The sequence below is a fragment of the Grampus griseus genome, assembly GCF_964374135.1.
Source record: "Grampus griseus genome assembly, chromosome: 8".
Taxonomy (NCBI): Eukaryota; Metazoa; Chordata; class Mammalia; order Artiodactyla; family Delphinidae; genus Grampus; species Grampus griseus.
The window spans coordinates 8,574,474-8,595,271 of NC_139002.1; the positions used below are offsets into that span (position 1 = coordinate 8,574,474).

The 20,798-nt window shown below is 43.3% G+C and overlaps 1 protein-coding gene across 3 annotated transcripts; it reads right to left on the reverse strand.

Annotated features, from left to right (window-relative positions):
- Positions 1–1,142: 1,142 nt before the first annotated feature.
- Positions 1,143–20,012, reverse strand: DDX25 (DEAD-box helicase 25; the record flags this gene model as incomplete). 3 transcript variants are annotated; one of them, XM_082659810.1, is made up of 12 exons in its annotated part: positions 1,143–1,204; positions 2,375–2,563; positions 4,587–4,749; positions 5,932–6,169; positions 13,949–14,126; positions 15,139–15,253; positions 16,817–16,919; positions 17,031–17,123; positions 18,327–18,462; positions 18,967–19,011; positions 19,264–19,330; positions 19,950–20,012. In XM_082659810.1, 12 exons carry the CDS (start codon positions 20,010–20,012, stop codon positions 1,143–1,145), a joined length of 1,452 nt encoding a protein of 483 aa, XP_082515936.1. The 3 variants fall into 3 exon arrangements, with proteins under 3 accessions (XP_082515936.1, XP_082515935.1, XP_082515934.1); XM_082659809.1 differs by having other exon boundaries at positions 19,872–20,012; XM_082659808.1 differs by having other exon boundaries at positions 19,833–20,012.
- Positions 20,013–20,798: the final 786 nt, after the last annotated feature.

The following is a 20,798-nucleotide window of genomic DNA, read 5'->3' on the forward strand; positions in this document are numbered from 1 at the left end:
CGATAAATATATGCTGTGGGGTGAGGAGGCTGAACGATTTTCATGTATTTCTGAGCCCTGCCCACAGGATACAACATGGGCAGGTGACATGCACATGGGATATCAGAAGACATAGGCCAGAAACACCCCTCCACACCGGGATGACAGGCGCATTCACTGAGGCTGCTGGTGGCAGTCTGCTGTGACAGAGCTGGGGCCCAGCTCTGGCTGTGGGCTTTCTGGGAGAGTATCAATTTCCCCCCCTTTTTCTCAAGCCCACTGTTTCACTTTTTAGGAGCAAATGTGAGAAATGAGAAGCAGCTCAATGGGACTTGCAGGAAAACATCCAGGATTCTCAGATACACCTTTAAGTTCTTAAAAGTGAAACCCTTTGGCTCCCTGAAGTGTCACCTCTTTACTAAGGCAAGTGGGTTCCCCCCACCTCTACTGCCTGTTTTTAAGAAATGTCTATAATAAAGCCACGTTTCCAGAGACTATGACATAAACGATGATCGATTAAATCTTCTCTAATTTGAAGACATTAAGAAGTAAAATAGAACAATATCTTGAAATTCTGTGTTGGTTGAAACACTAAAAAAGAAGCAAAATACTCTTTCAAATCGTTTTACTTTGTGAAGCTTTCACCCCGCACTCACACGTGAGAGTGTGTGTCTGTGCGGGGGGTGCAGGGGTGCGTGCATGTGTGGGGAGGGGGCGAGGGGGAGGTAGGGAAGACATTAGGGGTGGGAGGGGCAGCAGTGAGCAAATCTGAAGACGTGTGGTTTTTTCACTTGACCAACTCAAATTCCAGAAACAGTGACGTTCTACCGCCATCTCGCGGCACCGTGAGATATTCACAGGCGGCATGACCTGCTCAGATTCTATAAACTAAATCCCACAACAACCCAGTAGCCCACGCAAAGATGTTTATCTGTGAAAAGATTGGAGTAAGAAATAATCTCCTTTTATTTATTCAAAAGGATCAAGTGCTTCACATCAATTTGGTTCAGAAAGACCTCAGGTCTTAAAACTAAGGCTACCACAACATTTATTTTGCCATATATTAACAGTTTCATGTTGAAAAAGGCTCAACGTAAAAAATCACTTTCAAAACCTACATTGTCACATAAACCAGAACACTTGTAAACGATAAAGTTCTTTCTTCAATATTCAATATTTTCAATTTCATCCAAGTCTTCAGGGTTGAGTTGCTTAATATTGCTGTCTAAAAGAACAAAAGAGAATGGAACAGTCTTATCCCAGGGCCTAAACGAAATTTCATTCCATCCAATTACATTTCTGAAGATAGTGACACCTTGTATGGAAAGCCTCGAGATACTGGGACATTCTCTAGATTAGGTAAGGAAGGGATGGTATCCAAATAACCAATCCATACTAACTACAATGGCATCAAATGCACCAGACAAGACAACATACATGTCTAAATACTGCGGGGCAGAAAAAAATCGCCAGAGTGCAGAGAGGGGGACCTGGGAAGGTGCCTGGTTGAGCTCAGGAGGGTGAAGTGGGCGTGTGCATTGAGGGGGCAGGTTTGCTGAATGGCAACAGGGAGCGTTGATTACCATAGCAACAGTGATCTTAATGGTTCTTTCTCCGCCCCCATCCCTCCTCCGTTATCCTAACGCAGGGGTGCTTAATCAACTTCCCTGAAGGGTCCACAGCCAGTCTGCAAACCTTTTAACATTATATTCCAAATTGCACATATGTGCTTGTGTGCATTTCCCCGGGGACAGTGTCCTCTGCTTCCCACAGAGGTTAAGTACCATTGTCCTAAAGGTGAAAGATACACCTGGAGTCCTGCGAGGGTTCTTCCTCGCCTGCTCCGCAGCCGTATCTATCCAGGGCCCTGGGGCAGGGGGACATCTCAGCTTCTGTTACCCTTCAAGTTTCCACCAGACTGCAACACGCCTGTCCAAGAGCCCCAGAGGGTTAGCAGAGCCTGCCTTGTTTAGATGGCGGGGTGGGGGGGGGGGAGGAAGGCAGCAGGTCTCAGGATTTAGGACTGTCCTAGTTGGTCGCTGGGGCAACAGGAAGGGAAAAATGTACATAAAAAAGGAAGCTGGGGACACAATATCATCTTAAAGGAGCTTATTACTTTGCCTAGGGTGGTTCTTCATGGACGTAAAATCTGCCCCAGATCCCGGAATGAGCAATAAGACAGAAATATGAGCTCCTATCAATTCCACTTGGTTTTCACAGCTTCCTTTAATTACTCCCGCCTCCTGTTAGGAACTCTGCCACTAAGAAGTAGAAGCCTACTCCCTGGCTCCTGCCCCCACCCCATCACAAGCCTCTGGGCTCGAGGTCCATGACACACATCGTCACTGTCAACGTGGGCAGGTCCACAGCTCTGGGCATGAAGGGTACTACTCACTGAAGTGGTCCTGGATCTTCATCAGCAGGGGCAGCTTATCCACCTCGATCATGTTGAAGGCAAGGCCTTTCTTCCCAAAGCGGCCTGTCCGCCCAATACGGTGGAGGTAGGTCTCATAGTCTGGCTCCTCTGCTGGGTTCACAGGCAGGTCAAAGTTCACAACAATCGTGACCTGCTTCACATCAATCCCTGGAAGAGGAACGACACTGCAGGGTCCTGCAACTTTTTCCTCAGGACATAGCTATTCAAGAACCACATTTGCCAAGGGAATTCTCATTTAATGGACACAACCTGTAAATCACACCTGCTTTTACGTCAATGAAATAGGTCCTTCGGTCAGGCAGTTTGCTTGCAAGCATGTATGTCTATGATGCTGGATAAGAGTGTCAGTAGAAGCGAATTATACATAAGTCTAAACATGTACAAAGCGCGTGTGCATGCATGTGTGCGTGTGTGTGCACGTGCGCGTGTGCTTGTGTGTTGGGGAGGGGCTCTCAGCAGGTCACAGAGCCCTTCCATCTTCTCCACCCCCACTGTGCTAAGTGCCCAGCAAGCCCCTTAGTCTCACATCCCCTTACCCATCACAGGGCCCCAGCTCCACCCCATTCCACGGCCATTGTTCTCATCAGGCCATTTTATCCATTGCCTCAACTGTTACAACAATTTCCGGACTGGTCTCCCCAATCCCTCATCTCCCACTCCTCTAATCGTCACCGTGGTCACCACAGCAACGTCCAGAGCACTTGTGTTTAGAATCCAGCTGCCCAAACAGTACAGGATAAAGTACAAACGACTCGAGACTTCCAGGAGTTCTCCCCTTCCTTTCACACCTTTCACTCCTAACGTGTGTGCTCACCTACTGCCTCCATTCCTCAACACTAAGAAGCTGTCTGGGTCATAATCCTTGTCCTCCCTGTACTGTGCTTTGACTCTGGAGCAATTTGTGCCCTCTTTTCTCTGGGGTCTGGAGTTGTGCTGTCCAGTATGGTAACCATTGGCCTTATGGCTATTTAAATTCATTCAAATTAAAAATCCAGTTCCTCAGCCACACTAGTCACACATCAAGTGCTCAGCAGCCACCATATATGGCTTGGACAGCAGAGAATAGGAGATTTGTATCAATGCAAAAATCTCTATTGGCTAGTGCTGGTCTAGAGAGTCAGGAGTCTAGGCAGCGTGCTCCCGAGGGGAAGGAACCTCATCCTTTTTTAGGCTACTCCTCCAAATGCCAAGCTCAGCACTCAGGGCAGGTCCTCGGTTCTATCTGGTGAACCAGTAATAGATTAGGAAACATGGTTTGAGTATGCGGTGTAGGCAAGGATACAGGAGGAATGAGGAAAGTACGAAGGCCCTCCTCTTGAAAAAACAAAGATTTTTCTTCCAGTAGTCAACAGTTTTAAAATTAAAAACACCTCAGAGATGACCAACATCATTAGTCGTTAGGGAACACAAGTTGAAAACATGAGATACCACACACATCTACTAGAAAGCTTAAGATGAAAAAAGAGTGTCAATACCAATTACTGACAAGGATGGAGAACAACTGGAACTCTCCTATATTGCTGGTAGAGATGCAAGAGGGTACAGCCACTCTGGAGAACAGTTTTGCAGTTTCCTATGAAGCTAAACATACACTTACCACATGACCCAGAAATCCTCCTCCTAGGCATTTACCCAAGAGAAATGAAAGCGTATGTCCACCTAAGCCTTATACATGAATGTTTATTACAGCTTTAGTCCAAACAGCTCCAAGCTGTAACCAATCCAAATGTCCATCAGCTGGTGAATGGAAGACCTAATTGTGGTACGACCCAGTCAATGGAACACTGCTCGGCAATAACAAGGAATGACCTACTGATACATGTAACAACATTGATGAATTCCAAAGTATGGTGTCAAGTAGAATAAATCAGACACAAAGGCTACCAACTGTATGATTTAACTTACATGTCATTCTGCAAAAGACAAAAATACAGAGACAGAAATCTGGTCAGTAGTTGGCAGGGGTCATTAGTTACAGAGACTGATTGAAAATGAGCACTGAGAAATTTTGAGGGGAGATGGAAATGTTCCATATTTTGATTACAGTGATGGGTACGTGACTATATATGTTTGTCAAAACTCTCTGAAACGTATCCTTAAAAAGAGTGAATTTTATCATATGTAAATGATACTTCAATAAACTTGACTTTAAGTGCATACACATACACACCTCGAGCACAGACGTTGGTTGTCACAAGAACTTTCTCCTTCCCATCTCGAAACCTCTGAATGACGGAAGCTCGCTGATCCACAGTCAGCTCTCCACTTAACAGAGACACCTGGTGGCCATCCTGCATCATCTCCACAGTCAACCATTTGGCATTCTGACGAGTCTGCATGAAAATCAAAACCCAGCCTGGCGCCCAAGTTGAAGCAGCCTGGCTACGTGTGCAGCGCTCATGTCTGCAGGGCATGGGAGCTGGGGGTGCTGCAGAGGGGTTTTGCTTCACCTTCCCTTTGGGGCCTAGAGGGATCTGAGAATGTGGCAGGGGATTCGCCCTCCCCTGTGCTTTTAAGGGGCACATCCTCTCAACCTGTAAGAGCTTTGGCTACTCAGCCCTGAAACAGAGAATAAAATGCTCCGCCCACCTCTCAGGGTGGTCTGATGACAAAATGAGGTACCTAACAATGACGACATCCTGTGCACGCCAGGCACTCTGCTAAAACCTGTATGTGCATCCCGTTCATCTGCTTTCATAATGATCTGATGAAGCAGCTGCCTAAGTTCATTTTAAAAAACTGAAAAATAAACCCAAAGCTTAAAACCGTTAAGTGATTTGCCCAAGGTCACATGGCTAGTGGTCACATGGTCACATGGCAGAGCTGAGCTTTCCTTTACTCTACAAGTATGTTTCCAGGGCCATCCATGTGCTGGGTGGGGGCATGAAGGTGAGTGGAACAGGTGAGAGCTTGCTCTCATGGAGCTGACAGTGTGCCCATGGTGGTGAAAAAATACAACCAAGACACGAACACGAAAAACATCAGATTGGAAAAGTAAATATGAAAATAAAAACAAGGGGCTGTTAATAGTGAGTGACTGAGTGGCTACTTTGCTTATAGTAAGTTAGGAGTAGAAGAGAACATTCTTAACCTGATAAAGGGTATCTATGGAAACAGTACAATAAACATCAACCTGAATGGGGAAGTGTTAGAAGCAGTCCCTCTAAAAGAAGGATGCCCAGGGAGTTCCCTGGTGGCCTAGTGGTTAGGATTCCAGGCTTTCACTGCCGTGGCCCAGGTTAAATCCCTTGTCGGGCAACTGAGATCCCACAAGCGGCGTGGCGCGACCGAAAAAGAAAGAAAGAAAAGAAGAAATACGAGAAGGATGCCCTCTGTTTCACACCATATTGAAGTCCTATTCCATTACTTCAGTTCACCCACAAAACACAGATAACCTCTATTCAGAGGTGCTCTGAAGATTAAACAACATAATGTACAAAAAGCACCAAACACGGTGCCCGGCTCCACCTGCACAGAAACCTGGGCACGAGTAAGACAAGTCCCGGCAGACTTACCTGGCAGAATATGATGGCCTGGCCAATGGTGATGCCACCGTAAATGTTGCACAGAGCCTGGTACTTGTCTTTCCTATCCCTGCACAGCACATAATACTGTCGGATGTTGTTCAGGGTCAGCTCCTCTTTCCGTAACTTGATAATGTTGGGGTCAGGAATGATTCGCTCCGCAAACTGCCACACGGAGTCTTCAAAGGTCGCTGAAAAGAGGAGCATCTGGCACTCGGAGGGTAAAGCTCTACGAGAGAGGAGGAAAGAAGGCCGTCACCCGATGGCCAGGCCTGTCCCTCTCCTGGGGGGGCCACTTCCAGCACTTGACGCCCACGGCCATCAGCTGCCCCCCACGCCCCTGCTCCTGCTCTGGGGTCACCGTGAAACGTGCTGCGGCCATGACAACTACACCTGCTGCAGAGCGCCACATGTCAGGCCCTCCTGCCCACCAAGAATTTGGGAAAATGGATACACTGAATGTGGAGCTCCAGAGTGAAGTGTAGGTAAGTGATCTGGGCTTTCACGCCAGTCTTCTCCTTAGGAGAGATGGGCTCGTGAAGCCTAGGGTGTCAGTCTAGGTGCTGTTTACGGCAATCATCCCGCACAAGTTCCATGTGGATGAAGGGCACAGAGGCTCATCATTTGATGGCAGGTGTTCTCTCTCTGGGGCGGGAAAGAACAGCCACATTAAATCTATTTGGAATGGGAAGAACCTGGATATAAGTAAAAGGGGAGCAGAAGGGGAAGATGCTACTGCACGTGGAATGTAAACTGAACCCACAGTGAACAGAGGCTAATTCAAAAAAAAAGGCAAAATGAATGTACGGAGTCAGCAGTCAGGATACAGCTAAGCCTGTGGAGGAGAGAGGGGCGGGTGACAGGAAAGGGGCTGCAGGGGATTTCCGGGGTGCCAGTAAAGTTCTATGTCTTGACCTGGGCCACTGTCCCACGAGCATAGCCTCTCTGTGATAGTTCACCCAGCAGTACACTTAGGATTTGTATATTTCTCTGTCATCAATTAAAAATTCTTTAAACAATAAAATAGAAGAGAGACCAGAGAGGAATCACTGCCTTTGAGAAGACAACAGAGCACTTAGAGAATAAGTTGTTAGGGCTAAAAGGGAGCAGGTGAGCTCATACAGTCCAGCGATTCCCAAACATTATTTCAAGCCTGGGACCTGAATCATCTGGGAGCTTTTCAAACAACAATCGGACCAATTTCTGGTTGGCCACGGGAGACTACGTTTGTTACCTTCTCAGTGTCCGGCATCCCACTAATGTGACTATAAAGTGATTAAGATATGAACTCACAAAACGTGCAGAATAAGATAAAGAGAAACGGGTGGATACTTCAATATATTTTTGCAAGACGGAAAAGTGTGATAACCAAGAAAGTGGATGAAGCTACAATACGAGCGCTACAGAGGGAAGTGCTGATGCAAAGACAAGCGTTCCCTCAGAACCACTGGGAGGCCTGGGACGTGCAAGACCAGAGGCCTGGTGGGGGGGGATGAGGGCTGTGAGAAGACATGAGGAGAATCTGTATCAGCAGGCTGCGTCGCTCTGCCATCTGCTCTCCCACACCCTTCACCTGGAAAAAGAGGGCACTAGGACTGGTAGCCCCAGGCTGCGGCCATTTCATTCCAGAAAGAAAACTTACACAAATTGCCCAAGGGAAGGAAACATGGGCTGTTCTGCAGAACACACTGGATTTTGAAGACTTAGTATGAAAAGAAAGAATGCAAAATATTTCATTAACGATTTTTAGATTGATAACATTACTTGTTAAGATGCTATTTTTGATATGTCACGTTAAATAAAATATTCTATAACATGAACTTCACCTGTTTCTTTTTTAATGTGGCTATTAGAAAAATTTTAAATTACACATGTGGCTTACATTATATTTCTATTGGACAGTGCTGTGATTTAATGTATTTTAAGCAAAAGAAAGGAAAACTGAACAATGGAGGGATGAACAACCAACATGAATACTCTAATTTTACTTAATATTCTTTTTAGTAGAAAGCCTGTTTTGACTATTGAATCTTCCCTGGACTTCTGCATCTTTTATTCACTGTTACATTTAAACATACCAACTTATTGGTAGGGGATGGCAAGAAGGGAGTCTTGCTTGATCTTGGGCCCACATTTTTTTAAATAGGAAGGCTGGATGAAAATATATACAAGGAGCAGCTGGACCCCACCCTTCTTTGGCAGCTAAGCTTGTACAAGCAGAAGAGCCTCAGCAGAAGGTGAGGGTAAAGCAGACAGCTGAACAGGGGATCAAGTGAAAATACGTATACTGAACGGTAGACCCCTCCCAGCCCATCCACCAGAGCATCCTGCTCTGCTCCCAGGATGCCAGCAACCGAGTGTCCCAGGAAGGAGATTAGAGACATTACATACTCCTAAAGACCTCCAGGTGACAAGCATCCTAAAGTGAAGCTTCCAAGTCACACGCCCCAACCGCCGATAAATAAGAGCTGTCGATAAATAAGCTTTCTAGTTCCTCAACTTGGGTCATGAAAGGCTAGTGCAGGACCACCAGATGTGAGGAGGAAAGATCCGTCACAAAGACAGACTGTAGCCAACAAACATAAAAGGAAACTTAAATCACTCAGAGACAGGGTTGAGAACAGAAAACAATTTTAATGCTATAATTAATATCCTCAAAGAGATAACTGTAGATATCACATATCTTTCTTGTGTTACGGATGTTTTGCATCCATAAGACAAGAAAAGGAAGCTATGGAAAAGAAACAGAGGACAATGCCAGTATGATCCAGACAGGAAGAAAAATGCTAACCGACTGTTATTTTTAGCGACGGATGGAATGACACATACAACTGGGTTAAAGAGGTAAATAATGGAAACAGAGCAGACTGCATCAAATGAAGGGATGAATTCGGGACTAGGCCTGGTGGAGAAGGGATGTGGAAAGCAAATATGGAAACTGAATCGCACAAGTACAGGATGAGACAGGCAATACTTCTAAATTAAGTTTTTTGCCTCCTCCAAACACACCAGCGCTCAGCTGAATTAGTTTGCCCACACCATGCAAAGGGACACATGTGACTCTATCTTTCCCTTGCCATCCCTATGAAACTAAGTTACATTTCCTGGTTCAGAGGCTGCAAGTAAAGTGTCCTGCGGGTGAACAAAGCGGGAACTTTTGATAACAGACGTCTTTCCTCTCTCAGTGTAGAGTGGAGTGTCTCAGATCTTACCAGAGACCATGCTTCTACAGTATATCCAGTGAGATTTCAAATCACGGCAACACAAAATACACGCCCCACCCCTCCAATCTCTTAGGTACTTGGTTTTGAAAAAATGGAGTCTCAAAACATCTTTTTGGCTTCTATGAAGTTTTTACACAACACAGAAAATATACAACAAAAGACTGTTGACATTGTATCCAAATACAAATTAGCCTTTGTTCAACTCTCTGCATGAGCAGCAGACAGTGCAAATGTACATTCTGGCATATTCCATTCAGTCTATAAATTCCTTATCAAAGAACATGAAAAGATCTTACCAGCTAAATGTCCTGCATCCTTTGTACACAATACTTTTAAAAACACATACAATATGCTTACCTGTGATACTGAGCTCTTCATTACCGAAGTTTTGGGTCATTTTGTTATTTCAAACTTGCAGAAGCCTTACTAAGATTTCTAACTGTGCAGAAATGGATGCAGAGCTACCTCAGACGTGTGCCTACAAGATGCCTGCCATTGCAGTTGGCCAGTGAAAAGATTTCAAATGTTGGCCTATTTTCAAAGTTTGAGACAAAAAGAATGTCCAACTCCAACCTGGAAATACGTCAAGGATGAGAATGGAGAAAAGATTATAGTAAAATAGAAATAACACACTGTGTCTCTGTAACTGTCTGATGACTTGTGAAGAGGCCTTGTACTGACTGCACCTGAGCTGTCTGGTGTTCTGCAAAGGCTGCAACAAAAACTTGTAGCAAATAATGACTCATTTTTCCTTTTTTTAGGAATAAAACTGCTGCAGAAGTCGAAAAATGTCAGCAGAAAAGGACAGCCAAGTTGAGGACTTTCTAATTTCTTTACTAAATTTGTAAAGAATCCATCTTTCAGTTGGACAAGTTTAAGTCACCTCTGTGCTTTATAATCATTTTCCCTGAGGAGAAGGGGTTTCACTTATGATGACATCTAATAGACTTCAGAGTGTCTGAAAATGATGGACATTTTAGACATGGATAAGCTAAACGATGGATGTATAACTGCACAGGATCTGAATGACAAGCAGCTGGTGCACCGAACCAAGCCTGCGGATACAGTGGAAGAACATTTTGAAGGAGCCAGAAATTGATTCTTGCAAGTCTAAAAACCACTGTTGCTAGTAGGTAAACTCCTAAGTATTCTATGCTTGAACACTTTTGTTCAGAGGATATCACACTGGACTGATACCAAGAATCAGTGTGGGCTTCTACTATATATAAAATAGATAACTAATAAGGACCTACTGTATAGCACAGGGAACTCAAATCAATACTCTGTAATGACATATATCAAAAAAGAATCTAAAGAAGACTGGATATATGTATACCTATAACAGATTCACTTTGCTGTACAGCAGAAAACTAACACAACACTGTAAATCAACTATACTCCCAAAAAAAAAAAAAAAAAAGAATCAGTGTGGGCTTAATAAGGGCAGAGCTGCAAGTCAAAATGAATTTTAGATTTGACTGTATTCTGTTTTACTGCCACATACAAGAAAAGAGGGCTGCAGGGAGTTCAGAGGATACTAGAAAAGAGAGAGTCAAAACATCTTACCACACTGTGAGACAGAAAAAAAAGTGTCATTACTGTCTCTGTCATTAAATACAGGTACAGTAAGTCCCCTACATACGAACCTTCAAGTTGTGAACTTTCAAAGATGTGGATGTGTGTTCACATGTCCAATCACGTTAAGTTAGTTCACGTGTCTGGCGTATATTGTCACGTGCATGCATCCTCTACAAGTGGTTGTACTTTTGTGTACTTTACTGTGCCATACTGTATAGAGTACAGTAGTACAGTATCTTTATTTGAAGCAAGAGGACGACTTCACTGAACTCCTTGCTGTGCAACACAAGGAGCTTACTAATGAAGACCTGATGGAATTGGAGGCCCAGAGAAAGGATGAAGAGAGAAAAGAGGAAGAAGTAATTGAAGAACTAAAGAGATTCATGACTCAGGAAATGGCAAGAGGATTTTCTTTATTTGAGGAGGCACTGTTAGTTTTTGACGCACAGGACCCGAATGCAGAATGGTACATGAAGGTTGCAGCAGCAGTTCAGAATGCAATCCATTGCTACTGTGTCATCTATGATGAGAAAAAAAGAGCTACTACCCAGACATCACTGGATCGTTTTACAAGAGGGTAGATAGAATTGAATCCAGCAAGGAACCAGAACCTGTGCCAGCAACGTCAGGCGTGAGTGAAGTGGCAGCTTGTCCTCCATCTCCTATTGCTTACGATCCTTCAGCTCTACCGTCTCCCACCTCCAGTCAGTAACCCTTCTTGCCTGTTCACTTGATGCCAGCCCCTGTAATGCCAGCTGTTGTACTGTACTACTGTACTTTTCAAGGTACTTGAAAAGTAAGATTAAAAACATTTTATTTTTTGTGTTTGTTTTTTATGTATTATTTGTGTGAAGAGCATTATAAACCTATTACAGTACAGTACTATATAGCCAATTGTGCTAGTTGGGTACCTAGGCTAACTTTGTTGGACTTACGAACAAACTGGACTTAACGAACACGCCCTTGGAACGGAACTCATTTGTATGTGGGGACTTACTGTAATATGTTTAATTAGTTCTATCGTATTTACGTTCTCCTCGTAAATAGTTCTATAATTATGTATCTTAAGTATATACAATAGGGAATTCCAGGGAGGTCCAGTGGTCAGGACTCAGTGATCTCACTGCTGAGGGCCCGGGTTTGATCCCTGGTTGGGGAACTAAGATCCTGCAAGCCGTGTGGTGTGGCCAAAAAAAAAGAAAAAAAAAAAAAAAAAGAATATACAATAGCACAGCCTCCAAAATTTAAGCAGCCTATCATGTTTAAAAAGATTAAATTGCTGTATCAGAGACGAAACATTATTGCTGTATTTTACTCATACATATTGTTTAATTAGTTCCCCTATGAGTTACTACAATTGCCAGTTTAGCTCTACAGTTGTTGTGTTTAAATAGTAGCACTAATGTAACAGGAAAGTACAGGCTAATAAATGATTTCAAATAAACGTATTTTCCATATTTTTATGTTAAAGTAATAACACATGTACGATTATTTCTTCTGTATTATATTTATATATATATGAGATATATGTGTGTGTACGTATGTACATACATATTTGCCTGCTGTGACTGTATCCCGGGTTGTCTTCCTAAAAAGTTGGTCACCGCAGGGAAAGAAGTAACATAAGAAATTTCCCCAGATCTGGCATGTACAAGTTTTGGGAATGAGAAGTACATGTGTCTAGTACAATGAAGAAAAAAAAGATCTGAACCAAAGCACATCATTGAGAAGTTCCAGTACATCATGGAGAAAAAGATTCCAAAACCTTCTAGTGAGGAAAAAACAGATCACAGACAAAAGTCTGAGCATCAGGAAGACATTAAACTTTCCAGCAGCAACACTGGAAACAGAGCATTAATTATAGTAAAAAAACAACCACTTTTCTGTTTTTAACACTGTCTCCGAATTTACAGGAAGAAAGCTTTTCAAGACAGGATTCCACATCCAGGGAAACTCAACCCAAAGATCAAATTTACAGGTACAGTAAAAACATTTTCAGACAAGCAGGGGCTAGAAAATGAACTTCCTACACATCCTTTTGCAGGAAGCCATTAGCAGATACATTCCAGCATATTCAGTAAACCAACAGTACGCCAAGAAGAAGGACCCACAAGACAGGAGATTCGAAACTGTTAATGAGGACAGGGGAAACCCGTAATGCAGCTGCGACCACAGGACTGGAGTGCAACCAGTCCAGGCTGAAACTGGAGACAGTGAGTGTGGGAGATCTTCCAGACAAAAAGAAACTGATGGAATTTTAAGATGTATTTGACTATCTGGAGATATCATTGACATATGACACATATGATGAAACAGGTAGAGAAAAATTAAAGACCGCTACACAGTGATAGTAACCAAATGAAGGAAAATAGGCAACTCTAGGGGGAGAAGCAAAAGAAAAACATAATTATAATAATTCAATAGTCAGCAGTGAACGTTATTTGTGTTGTGATAATGATTATCAATACCAGCCGTGAATGTAACCAACAACGTCGTATATAACGAATATACAACGAGAAATACCAAGGTGAGCAGGTTATTTAAAGGTATGAAAGTTAATGTCGTAATGGACAGTATTCTCTAGGGGTTGGGGCAGGGGATTACTGGTTATCATTACAAGTCTTTCAATATTATACTTGAATTTAACACAGTGTATAAATACTTTATTTAAAAATGAGCGATGCAGACTCTTAAAGCCCACTCCCAGAAATTCTGACTCAGTAAGGTTCAGGTTAGGCTGATAATCTGAAATTTTAAGCCCCCTGGTGATCCTGGGAGAGAGGCCTAGGAAATCGACAGGATTTATTTAACGACTTACAGGCAAAGTCAGGACTAGATACTAGGCTACTGATCCCAGGCTGCTGTGTCCTCACAATAGCGCTATCAGGTTTTAATGAATTCTCTTTAGAATTTTGCTCAAATATAAGATTACTGGCAAAATTTGGTGCAGACCCACTGTATATGGATTCCATCTGTAAGTCTGCAGCACAAGAGTGAAGCAATCAGGCAAGATTACAAGATGAAGAAGTTGGGAAATTACAGCAGGCTGAAGGCCCATTGAGCTGGTGAAAATAATGAAAACCCAACTTGTTTTAAAGGTGAAAGAAGTGGGGAATAAGCAGTAAAGACAATTAGGAGCAGCAGACAAATGAAATTCCTTCCCTGGACAGAAGATCCAGGAAGAAAAGGCTGGATGTGAAGGTTACCTTTGAATACGAATGCTTTGGTCTGAGAATCCTTGCGTGTCGATCATCACATCTGCTTCATCCAGGACAAACACACGAATCTTACTCAAATCAATTAATTTTTGCTTGAAACACCAATCTAGGACAGTCCCAGGAGTGCCAATTATAATCTGTTTGGTGACATGAGTGCCTCTGGGAACTAGGGAGCAAAGGAAAAGGGTTTAAAGGTTTCCTTCAGATGCAAACGACTCTAACCATTTACAATTCCCGGTAATGAAACACATTTCATAATGGTTTTCCAAGTGCCAACCCTGAGGGTCTTTGTGGGTTTTGATTTTACAGAGTTTTAGGATAAATTCCCAAGTTTCTAGCTTTACAGTAATGATAATAGTCACGCATATTTGATTCTGCCCCACGGTCATTTTAAAAGCCACCCTGGGTTACACGTCTCTAACTGAGACTTGGGAGGCACAGGTTACTTAAAGAAAAAAAAAGCCACTCTGCAGCACTCCCATTGTCCTATTGTCCTACAGAAACACTGGCACAGCAGTGAAAGGCCTACAAATCTTCCCGAAATGGAAAACAACCAAAATGTCTATCAACAGGTTACATGAAATAAATGACAGAACATTATACAGCTCGTCAAAAGAATGAGGCGGGGCTACACATACTGACATGAAAAGATGTTTAAAACGCGTAAGTTTTTGAACAGTACAAAAAAAATGCTCCCATTTTTGTAAGCACTCAAAAACAAAACAAAAAAACACACAAAGATTTGTTAACAAAACCACAGCTGTCTTCGGAAATAGGTTTTTGAAAGAAAGAACAACTTTCACTTTTACCTTTGAATTTTCTGTTTTAAAGTTTTTTTTTTCACTTTATGCATGTAATACTTTAATGAAAAAGTGAAACAATAAAAACTGTTCTGCACAAAACAACTGAGCCTCACAGAAAAGAACAAGCAAAAGCATCCTCTTCTGGGCTGTGGGAATGATGCAGCTAACATTTACTGGGTCCTTATTATGTGCCAGGGGTGTGCACAGTGCTTTATCTGTATCATTTTATTTAATTCCAGTAACAACTCTATGATATAGGTGCCATTATATCCACCATTTTAGAGGCAAGAAAGCAGAGAAGGTATATACCACGACTGTGTCAGTGGTGCAGTCGGGATTTAAAGTATCAGCCAGGGCTGGCTTGCTGGTACATACTTCGATTCCCTCGAATGGCGTACATCACTTGAACATCCACACAGAATTTCCCCATCCGTTCGACCACACGGCCAGTTTGCAGAGCCAGTTCGTAAGTAGGAGCCAAGCAGAGGCACTGAGAGAGGGAGAGAGGGAGAGGGAGAGAAGGGGGGAAGGAGAAAGGTTCATGACAGCCATCACGCAATTCTGAAATACAATTAAAATCTGTGGAGGGAGAGGCACAGAAGTGAAACTGGAGATTCTGGTTGAACAGAATATTTTTACTTGAATACGACTTAGCAGCTGATAGATCTAGGGTGAATGTTGAGTATGGAAGGGGAGAAGGGGCTGAAGGATGAAGAAGCAGCTTCCTTTTATATGTTCCTCTCTGAAAGGTCATGAAGAAACAAAGGTTATGGGTCACGTTGTTTTGGTAGAGGAAAAATGGGATGTAGGGGGGCTGGGAATCAAAAAGAGAAGGGATGCAAGACTAATTACAGCTTGAGTGTGGTCCCCATTACCTCTTCCCTGATATTAAAAGTCTGCCCATTTCCAGAGCACTCCCTGCTTGGTCCAATCCATCTTACACATCTCTGGCAGAAGGTTCCCTGAAACTCTTTCATTTGTTACTTCCATCCCCCCTATAAATGGTGGCTGTTGATGAATGAAGATGTCGATTGAAGAAACTGGTGATATTTAACGCATTTTTGAACTTCAATTAAGGATCTGAGATAGAGGGAAACACAGCTAAAGTGATAAAAACAGTTTCCACACACATTTCTCAACATGTGTTCAAGCATAGCTTCTCCTAAAGGATTTTTACTCATGATATCAAACCCTAGATATAAATTTCCCTGAACTTGTCTAAAGAAAGCACAGGATTTCCTATGCCTGTCACTAGTCACCCACATCCATGTCCACAGGTTATCTTGCTGCGCAGGTTGTAAACTTCCTGAGGGGATCCTTGCTGCCCCATAGCTTTGAGCGCTCCCAACACTTGGGCTCCCAGTTTGTCAATCAATTCGATGAACACAGGCTGGAGAAAGAGGGAGATCACCAGATACTTTCCATGTACTGACACTAGGTTGGGAGAAGGGCAAGCGCAGTTCTAGTCCCTGCTCAGTCGCTCTCTGACAACTGTGACCTCACGTGTGACCTTTCCCTCTCCAAGCCTCTGTTTCCTTCTCCACTAAATGAGTACGAGGGACTGGGTGATCTACAGCTATATAACTATCACTACTGAATGCTCACTTTATGTTGAGCACAGTGCTAAAAATGTACATTAATTCACTCAATCTGCATGACAATCCTATGAGGCAGGTATTCATTCATTCATTCAATGTTTAAGGAGTGGTTTCTACAAGCCAAGCACTGTGATTGAAGTTAGGGTTCAAGGGTGAACAGAACAACTGTGACCCATACCTTTATAAGTGTTATCTTTACTGACAAGAAAACATACTCCAAAAGATTTACTACCTCGCCTAAGACTTTCAGCTGGTAAGTAGAGAGGCTGGGATTGGAACCAGTCAAACTATAAAGCCTGTGCTCTCAATCACTGCCCCATACTGCTGCCCAATACTCTGATTTCATGAAAGAACGTCTATTCTAAACATCATCACATCATTGCAGCAATATTGCCTATTACTAAAATATCTTTGGCACCGCAAGCATTCCCATCTCTCTCCCAGCCTTTCCTTACCTGTGGAAACAATTCCAAGGCATTAACTCTGCTTAGCATTGCCAAGACAAAAGCAGCTGTCTTTCCTGTTCCAGACTGACTCTGGGCTATGAGGTTCTGAGGTCTGTAGAAAAGAGGATGTGCTAGACATAAACTGAATACAAGCTCCCGGGCATAAACTGAATATAAGTGACTAAAAATAGCCAGTTGCAATACCACTACCGCAGAAACTCACGGGTGCGCCAGCATCATAGGGAGAGCCATCTCTTGAATTTTGGATGGTCTATTAAATCCCATTGCATAGATCCCTTTTAGTAACTCTTCTTTTCTGTCAAAAAAACAAAAAATCAAATACTTAAAGTCTGTGATGCGTCAGTAGACTCAGAAATACAAACTTGAAAGGTGCATTTCTAAATTAGGCCACTTTGCAAGTGAATATAAAAAGTAATATTTGGAAATATACAAGTTAAACCTCAACTCTCAAACATATATACAATCATGTCTGCACAGCTGGAGCACTAAAGTAGTAAGTTATGTCATAAGCCCAGGCCAAGGATAGTAGTAAGGGCCTAACGTTGAACTTTCTCTTGAACCAAGAAAAAAAAAAGGAAAAACTCATCTGATAGAAGTGCATCAATTTTCCAGTAGAGTTTTATTTTCCACACAAGCAGAAAACTAAGTGAGATTTATTGTTTATTTCTTTTTAGTCAATGACAAACTTTAACGTTTCAATGGCAATTTTCAGAGAAAACAAAATTTCATTTAGGTGATTCTTATATCAATTCTCTCTAGGAGCAGAAGACGCAATATTAGCTCATTCTTCTGAGCCAGCATTTTTAAATGCGTCTTTCCTGAGCTCTCAGGATAGATGTTAGAAAGAGGATAAAGTGAAGTAGGCTGGAATACTTCCACTACAATGACATGCACATTTTGGACATGCTTAATTGGTAGATTAATTGGTAGATTACTGGCAGCCAACCTTTAATTATAAGTAAGCTTCTCCCCAACTAGAAAGCAGGCATTGGGATTTTGGATTTTCCCACTTACATTAAGTCCATATCAGTAACTCGACCTATTTAAATACATTTCCTTAATGCCAGTTGATAACTCCCTAGGAAATGCAAACCTATTTGGGAAAGTTATTCATTTAAATACCATCTGAGACAAAAAAAAAAATTAAAAAGGTAAAAGCTTGTAACTTATCTAAAGGGGTATTTGGGTCATCAAAATTCCTGTTATCTGTACTCTGGTATGGAGAGTAGCAATATGGCTGTGTCTGGCTTAGCTATCCCCCTTAGCACAGCAAACTTAAAATATTTTACCATCAAAAATGTTCTCAAGTCGTTGGACAATTCAGATATCCTAGTGTTCCTCTTTGAGCTATATTTTAATTGCATGCAAAATGTCCACATCTCATTTGAATATTGACCATTAGAACACGAAGTAGATCCTGATGATTATTATTAGCAGATTAGTTTGTTCTGTGCTATGCTCTCTGGAATTTTCCTACACTTAAAGTAAAAATACTCACAGCCGCAGCTCTTCAAATGTTTTCACTGAGTAGAGTGGAGAGCTGGGATCCTTTTGTAAGACTTCAACTCGGTGACTGGATTCTACTAAGGACTGCCGGATTAACTTGTTCAAGAGTGAATTAGCTGCCAATTCCACTAGAAAAACAAGGATAAAACAGGGGATATTGCAGGGGGAAAGTCAAGCCTCCTGAATGACATCTAACAAGTTGCTTCCTTCCATTCACGGGTTGTATATCAAGCAACTGTTCCTACTCTCATTTTTCTTCCAAAAGAAGGTTCTAAAAAGAATGACACAGCACTGAGAATTCCTTTTCGTTTCCACGAGGATCCAGTTTCTTATGCTCTGTTGCTACACCAACCTCTAACCTCAACCAAGCCTACATCTATTGCCAGCAGACCTAATTTTTCCTTGCCAGCTGAAAATTCGTAACCCATTCCTGCATATTCTATTTCAATTTCCTCTAATGAAGTAATCCTGACTCCTAAGTTAGTATTTCTTCTGACATTCACTATTTATAAAGAAAACAGAAGCAAAGATGGTTCTTTTCCAATTAAGATGGTATTACTCACTCACGTTGTGAAAGTCATGATTAAAGGAAACAATGCCAGTAAATACACGCAAATGAATTTATTTCCTACCTCCATCTTCTTCACCATCTTCTTCAGTGTTATTAACAGAACCGTCTAAAAGGATGGAAGAGAAACAACTGTAAAGATAAATGCCAAGCAGGAACGTCCAGCGTATCATCCCAGTTTCTCCTGGCGACTCTACAGTGTGTACAAAGGAAGGGTCAAGCAGTGGAGGAGTGGGTAAAAAGATTGGAAAGGTAGTGGAGGGTCTTGAATGTTAAATTAAGGGAGCCAAAGTTGCCAGGGACATGAGGAAAGCAATGCTTTTTAAATGAACTGAGCCCAATCTTCTTTAACAACACTCACCTACGTTTGTAACGGTAGTACTCTTAATACCCTGAAGGTTCTTCCGGGGATGGATGACGTTTGAAAACTATTGAAAGATACAAATTTCAATCAATATTGTGAAGCAAGGCATCAAGCAGCCCAGTGCCACCCCCTAACACGGGCTGGAAGGGAGGCAGGGAAGGCCACGCCAATACTGTTTCCTTTGCGATATTATGTATTAACGGATTCCTTTGAGAAGCAGGTCTCCTGTATGAATTATCCTAAAATCGGAGGAGACTTTCTACTGCCCCTGTATATGACGTTCCTCTTTATAAGCCTCTAGTCTAAATGTGACAGTCCTCGGCGGGTCACAGCACGAGCAAGGGATAGCAGATAGGAAAGCGCGTTGGTAGATGAGATAGAAGCTAGCTGAGGCTTAACGGTCAAATTGGGACAGTAGAAAACTCGGGGTCTACTTGGGGCTCCCAGCTGCCTTCCCTCCCGCAGATGTCTTCATTTTGCCTTTTCAAACCAAAGGTCTTGTTTCTCTCGGGGTCTCCTTTCCCGTGTCCCTCTTCCAAATCCTTGTCACACCTCCCCACCACCATCTGACACTCGGCTCCAAACCGTAGCGGAGCTGTCCCTTCCCCTCCCCAGCACATTTCCCTCCAGGAATGCTGTTCTAGCCCCTGCCCCCTTGCCCTCCCCGGTTCGGTGGCAGTTACGTGGCCGTTCAGCCGCTCGCTCTCCGCAGCCCCTGCGTCGCCTCCCCAAAGTAACGACGCCATAGCTGCGATCGCCGCTTCCGCTCCCAGCACGTGCGGCCGCCACAGGCGCGAGGTAGTGCCCGGCCTCACCCAGCGGCCAATGGGCTTTCTCGGGGGGCCGACCAGCCGCCGTGCGCAGGCGCCCGAACTCCGAGGTGGTGGGAGGAGTCGGGGGAGGAGGGCGGGGTCCGCGCAGGAGGGAGCTGGCTGTAGTGGTCTGCCAGTGCCCCAGTTAGCGCCAGGCGTTGGAAAGGGAGCCGGGGCGCTATTGTGGTGAACGTTCGCCCGCGGCTGACCTCTGCTGAGCAACAGCAGCGTGGGACTCTAAGCGGCAGCAATCTCCGTACTGATTCGAGAGTCCTACCTCTCCTACCCCACCACCCTCTCCCCAGACTATTCTCCTGGTGGTGAAGCAGGACCCCTCCACCCCGCTTCAAGCTCTTGTGCCCGCGTCCCCCCGAAATTTCCGCTTCTGCGTTGCAGGATGTTAGAAAGGCTAGTGAATGGCATAGGAAAGTGGAGAGTCAGAATTGGTGAGTTTCATCTGACAAATGAATTCGAATGCGAAAGATGTAGCGAGGAAGTAAAGTTGTTCAAGCTCTATCGTCCCTGTTACTAGATACGTGTGATGTTTCCACATACTGATTTATTTTCATTTTAATTCTGATACGCGCCTCTTGGTAAAGCAATCCGGAGAAAACGGTTTCCCTTTCGGTACAACCTTCACCTGCTACCTTCACCTGCATAGTCCGGGATAGATTCTGTGCACTAATGACTGCTAAATTTGGACAAAAGAACCAGATCCCC